This window comes from Petaurus breviceps, unplaced genomic scaffold, assembly GCF_028583685.1.
Source record: "Petaurus breviceps papuanus isolate PSGF00001 unplaced genomic scaffold, PetGlider_PUasm1.0 173, whole genome shotgun sequence".
Classification (NCBI taxonomy): Eukaryota; Metazoa; Chordata; class Mammalia; order Diprotodontia; family Petauridae; genus Petaurus; species Petaurus breviceps.
The window spans coordinates 18,472,098-18,478,667 of NW_027185759.1; the positions used below are offsets into that span (position 1 = coordinate 18,472,098).

At 45.3% G+C, this 6,570-nt stretch overlaps 1 protein-coding gene across 6 annotated transcripts in view; it reads left to right on the forward strand.

Moving 5' to 3' along the window:
* Positions 1-3,747, forward strand: part of RSRC1 (arginine and serine rich coiled-coil 1) — a 428,038-nt gene extending 424,291 nt beyond the window's left edge. For all 6 annotated transcript variants that reach the window (XM_069083462.1, XM_069083461.1, XM_069083460.1 and 3 more), the window contains 2 exons: positions 2,262-2,408; positions 2,862-3,747. In XM_069083462.1, coding sequence (XP_068939563.1) covers positions 2,262-2,408; positions 2,862-2,954 — 240 coding nt within the window. In that variant the 3' untranslated portion in view covers positions 2,955-3,747. The remainder of the gene's footprint in view (positions 1-2,261; positions 2,409-2,861) is intronic.
* The last annotated feature ends 2,823 nt before the right edge of the window (positions 3,748-6,570 follow it).

The window sequence follows — 6,570 nt, forward strand, 5'->3', positions numbered from 1 at the left end:
AGTGTGCCTGGCCAGGAGGGCAGGAGGTGGGACAGCTGAGGACCCAGCGGATGGAGTGTGCCTGGCCAGGAGGGCAGGAGGTGAGACATCTCCCAAGAAATGGCTTCATTCGGGAAGGATGGGATGGGGTAGAATTGGGGGCTTGAGGAAAGATACAAATGTCAGAGCAGCAACTGAAGGGACCGTGATAGAAAAATAGAGATTTCTGCCCCTGCTGAGCGCTCAGTGCTGCCCTAAGCAGCCTGGATGTACGGGGTGCCCAGGCCGCAGGGGCTGTGGCTGCTCTCAGCAGCAGGGGAGTAGGAGCTCACACTCCAGTGTGCTTCAGCAGTCATTGATTATGCGCCTGCCATATGCAAGGTTCCACATGCAGCGAGAAGCCCGAGTGTCAGTCATGGCTCAGACACTTGTAGCTGTGTGACTCACAGGCAGGTCACACACACCGAGCTTCTCTTTCTTCATCTTCACATGAAGACAAGGCCCACACCAGCTACAGGGATGGTGTGACTGCAGTGATAGGACATTTGTAAAGCACTTTGTGAACATTAACAAGCTCTTCCACACAACCGCTATTTATCTGCTGTGTGCGGGCCCATGCAAAGTTGGAAAATGATAGAACTTTTACCTCCCAGGAGCTCCTGAACTAAGAGGAGATGGTTGTACTCTGTGCCCACTCAGCGGGAATGAGCACAGTGTGTAAAAGGCAAAGGAAAGATCCCTTCTGGCCGGGACATCAGGGCAGATGTCATGGAGAAGGTGGCGTCTGATGTGAACCTGGAAGAGAAGAATGCAAGAGGGGACCAGACCACCCTCCTGAGTGCCAGAGGCAGGAGAGGGCAGGAGGAGACCAGGGCCTTGCCCAGAATCCAGTATGCCTGAAACACAAAGGGCACAGAGCTCAGCAAGGAATTGGAATAAAGATGGAACGAGATTAGAAAAGTTCTTCAATACCAAGGTCAAGTTTTTACTTTGTCTTGGAGGCAAATTGGTGAGCAGTGGACATGACCTTGACAGCAGGGTGAAGGGAAGGGCCGTGCGTACATACGTACATGCGTGCGTGCATGCGTACAGGTACAGACACTTGCTCACACACACACACACACACACACACATATACCAGTTAAGAGGCTACTGCACTAGTCCAGATGAGGCCCTGAACTAGTATTGTCAGTGTGAGAGGAAGGTGCAGTGCGTATGAGATGTCATGAAGACACAGTAAGCACCTAAGCAGCCAGTTCAATCTGGGGAATGAGGCCAAAGCGGCTCTGAGCCCTGACGCCTGGGTGATTGGTTGGAAGGCTGATGGTCAGAATAAGAAGGAAAGCTTTGGGGCGAGGGGGGTGATCATGGTGGGTTTGGGCATGTTTGAGGTGCCAGATGCAGGTGGCATCTTGCAGCCAACGGATATAAATGCTCTACTGAAGCTTGAAAGGGAGTGTGGAGCTAGAGGGATTTCAGTGCTGATGTGCTTTTGTTTTCCTCATAGACAGGCTGTTTGATTAATTGCTACAACTTTGACATAACCCTTTTCTCGTGTTAGAATTTGGTTGAACATGTGAAATTTTGAGATGTTTCATCACTATATATTTTCCATAAATTTTTCAGTAATTTGAGCTATTGTCAGTAGCTTAAATTTGTGTAGCACTTTAAGGTTTACAACCTTGTGAAGTCAGATAAGTGTAGGTATTATCAGTTTGTAGGGAAATACACTAGAACAGAGATTCAGTAAAGGACTTTGGAGACTATCCAGTCCAATCCCGTTGTTTTACAAACGAGGAAACTGCAGTCCACAGAGGCTAAATGAGCTGGTGGAGATGTCACAGGGAAGTGGGGGAGCCAGGATTGAACCCCAGGCCTGCCACTCCAGATTCAGCCCTGAGCCCACTCCCCCCACTGCCTCCTGGCATACGCTCAGGGTCACTGCTGGTGTCTGGAGCAGGATTCAAACTCAGATCTCCTGATGCTCAGGCTGTCACTCCTTCTAAGGAAGTCACTACAAAATGGGATTTAGACCAATAATAAGAAATGGAAAATATTTCCCTAATTATTTACTGTATAATAAACTTCCCCCATTCCAGCCAAGAATTGTCCTTCCTCATCCAGAAATCCTGGTAATCTTTGAGACTGAAAAGAAAATCATAGCAACGTCTCAAAGACATGGATGATTTCTTATTTGGCATCAGAAACAGGCCTGGAGCAACACCCACTTGTCTGCCGTGGTCCAGGTTGTGATGATGTGTGCGGGTTTTTGTTTTTTCCAGCCCACTGACCCTGTTGAAGGAAAGCAGGAGCCGACAGCTTCAGGAACAGTAGCTGTGGAGCCACCACTCACTGAAAAAGAAATAGACCCCAGCAGCATCCCTACTGCTATCAAGTACCAGGACGATAATTCCCTCGCACATCCTAACGTAAGAACATTCAGCCTGTAACTGTCATGTTGCATAGAGCTGATGGAGATGGGGAGGAGGGGGATCCAAAGTAGGCCTGAACTGCTGCCCTCTGAGCTGGCCGTCGGCCAGAATGGGCCCACACTCTGAGAGCCGTCGCTTGTATTCAACTCTGGCTTATAATTATGTCTGTTGCTTGACCTAGAGAAGGAATCATTGCCATGATTAAGAAACGAGGGGCCAGGAGATAACGGAAGATGCAGGCCCCGGGAGGCCGGGTGTGGGCACAGCCAGACTAGTGGCATGGAAGGGACCAGGGAACAGTGATAATGACTCTGCCCCTTCAGGCACCATCACCCTCGAGCATGAGGCCTTGTGGGAACTGCCTTGTCCACAGTCCTCTGAGGAGTCAGGAAAACAAGTAAAGCTTCCTTCCTAAAAAATCTTCCTTTATTATGATTATTTTTATTACAGCTATTTATTGAGAAGGCTGAAGCTGAGGAGAAGTGGTTCAAGAGATTGATTGCTCTCCGGCAGGAACGCCTGATGGGCAGTCCAGTTGCCTAACATGGGACTGAATTAACAACAGAAATGGAATTGACTTCTTCAAATGTAGCATCTGGGGGGAACACCCATGCTAAAGGTGACGGGCGGGGGGGGGCCTCTGTTATCTGAGGAGCTCAATAAAGTGGCTGTTTTAGCCCATTCTCTCCTCCTCACTTTTTCCTGCTCAATTAGACAATTTTAATTGTTGCTGTAATAAAACAACTAGAAATTCTGAGTCTGTCTGACAATGCTGAGGCAGCTGCTGTAGTGGCTTAGAGAATCAAGAAGGCCTGGGTGCAGAGCAGGCCTCTCACACCTGCTGACTGTGACTGCCAGTGCATCATTCAGCCTTTGAGCCCTTGGTCACCTCTCGAAAGGCTTCATGGGGCACAGTGCATCTCTGTGGGCCTGCATCAGTAAGGAAGAGTTCTGTGTAATCAGGCAACTTGACCAAAGCAAGAACCTGGCTAAAAAAAATGGCCAGCAAGGATTTGGAAAATGTCAAATAAGACCTGTGGCTTGTTTTTTTCAATTTGACACAAGTCACCCCCCAAAAAACAACACCCAGACACCCCCAACCCCATTCCACCTCCCCTAAAAAATGAAGTGAAGCTGCCTAACAGCACATTGTAACTGACAGTTCATCCAGCCGCGGCCTTTGAAGAGAGATGATGTAAATGAATTATGCATTTCTAGGTATCACTGTGCAAGACTTCACAGGGTATTTAGTTTGAAACCATGTTTAATTCTTTGTTTTAACATGAGTTAAAACAGTCCTAGACAAAGGAATAAAACAATTGTTTCTTTTAAAAAATGTATACAAAGTGTCTAGTTTGATGTATGGAAGAAAAGACATGTTTAGTAAAAGCATTTCTGAATAGTAAAAGTTTGTATTTGCTACAATTTAGAAAATGGCTCTTGCTGTAGGCTTCCTTTGAAGCCCGTCAGCGTGGACAACATTTTCTCATGTAACCAAAACTATAGAAATCACACCTAACAAAAAGAAAGAAATCCCAGAATCTCAGAGTTGAAAGAGGTGTCAGCAGCCGCGTACTGCACTCCATATCCAATCACTCTCTCTCTGTAATACGCACAAGTCGTCAGCCAGCCTTTGCTGGGAGACCTGAATTGATGTCGGACCACAGTGCACGTCCGGGCATACCTCCACACAAACAGATAGCGATCAGAGATTTCATCCAAAGGCGGAGGACTGGAGCCAGGCCTTCTTGATGGGCTTCATTTTGCTTGTGTGGACTGTTAGGCTAAACGTCTTCAGGTGCTCTGGAGTCTCAGCACAATGTCGCCTGCAGAGGCCCTGGGACATTTACTAGGAATAACTTCTTGTAGTACTCTGTGCCAGATATCCTTCATGGCTGCGCCAAAAGGCCACTCCCTCGAGGACCCTGCTTCTTCACCGACCTTTCCTCTTTCTACATTAACAACCAGAAGGTGATCGAAGTCAGCTCTGCTGTTACATGGGATTTCATTACATGTAGGATAGATATTTGGGAGGAAGAGACCCGTTAAAGGAATATTTACTCTGTTGAATCAAATTTTTAATGTGTGTAGAGGTTCTAGATTACATGTATGTGTATACTACAACATATGTGCACATATACAAAGATACTAAGGCCTTTTTACATTTTAGTCATTCATGTGATTGTGGAAATGTGATCTGCTTTAAAAGTTCACGTGTGAAGCTTGCCTGTTCTCTTCTTGTATTCTTATCCCCTCCGTGTGTGGTTTAGTTTCACGAAGACTGTCGTTGTGGTGTCAGACTTTTTTGGGTAGTCATGATGTCCGTGCTTCCCCTCAGTTATTCACTGGCTTTCCAAAACTCTCTTGGATATCTTAAAAGAGCAATTTCTCAGCGTCCTCAAAATAGTGTCAACTCAGGAACAGCCTTCTTTTGTGTGTATTTGATCTAGCGTACCTGCTCCCAGGTCTTTGTTTTGGTTTTCTAGTGCTATTTCTGCTTCTTCGTGCATCATAGCAGATCCCTCTATGTGAGCTTCCAAATGTGGCGGATCTCCTGCCACCCAGTGATGAGATTCCCCATTGGAAAAATAGCTTGTTACAGAAATCTTGACATTCCTTTTACGTTTCTCTCTGTTGTCTTCCTTCCAGTTTTTGCTCCAAACAGCTAGCTAGGTGGCCTCGTGGATAGAGCATTGGAGTTTGCCGTACCTGAGTTTGAATCCTCCTCAGACCAGAACTAACTGAGCAAGTGACTTGACCTCAGTTTCCTCTGTAAAATAAGGATCTTAATAATCCCCAACTCCCGAGGGTGCTGTGAGGATCATATGAGATAACATATATACAGTACTTTATAAATCTTAAAGTGCTTTATAAATACAAGCTCTTATTAATTTCTTGGGAAAAATTTGACTTAGTTGGGCCTGAAGATAAGCTTTCTGCAAAGCTGTGTTTCCATCCACTGCTCTCATTTTATGTGATGATACTGCTCCACATTTTTTTCCCATCCTCCTCTATTAGATATTTCAAAGGCATCTGTAATTTAAAGGCACGTTATCTTTGGCCAGTATGACTGAGTTGGTTCCTAGACTCATTTGTCCTCAACGTGACCACTGCCTATATACTAATGCCATAATAAATGGTATGGGTTCATCGCAATATTTGTTCCTTAATCCACTTTCCATTTTTTGGCAGCAATAACTTTTTTAAGTAACTCACTTGCTCTCCATATCTCCCCACTTTTCTTTCTGACAAGGTGGTGTTGATTCTGACTTTTATTCTAAGTCAGTGGTATAACTGCATACAGCAGGCTGATTCAGAAATGACTCCCAAGTACTTAGTTTTCATTGGGATGCTGTCACTCAATGCCCATGTCTAGCCCCTCCCATGATTCACCTTCAGGAGGCTTCAGCATAGTCCACAAGACCTTGGCCTCTCTAATTTAGCTGAGGAGCCACGTTTTCCAACAGATTTTTCACCAGGTCTCTCCTGTCTTAACTTGAAGTTACCAAATAATTAAGTTATCTGTTGATTTCATTTTGAGGGTTCTATTGACAGCCTTAACCTTTGCAGAAGACGTCAGTGAACAATGACCAAAAAAAGGAACCTGTAATCCACAACTTGTCTTCTGACTTTATTTATATAAAAGTTCTCAAGATAATAGGATTTCAGATTGGTCAGGCAGCAAGGGTAGTGCCACAGTGCACAGAACCATGGGCCTGAAGTCTGGAAGACTTGAGTTCAAATCCAGCCTGAGTCATACACTAGCTATGTGACTCTGGGCAAGTCATTTCATCTCTGCCTGCCTGGGTTTCCTCACCTGTAAGCGAGGATCATAGCAGCCCCTACCTCACAGGGCTGTTGTAAGGATCAGATGAGATCATGATTATAAAGCACAATGCCCAGCACCCAGCAAACGCTATATAAACGTCAGCTGTGATCATTATTACATGCTTATCATCATCGCCGTATTATTCCATTCCTCCAGTAGCATTTCAGGTTGTTGGTCACTGGACCAGGATATCATATTTAAAGCAGCAACTGTTAAGTTTTTTTTCAGATTGTCTCAAAACTGTGTAATGCTTAGACCCCTCTGCCACTTTATGATCTTCTGAAATTCAAGGACAATTTTGTATTTTTTCCTTGTATCGTGGTCACCAAA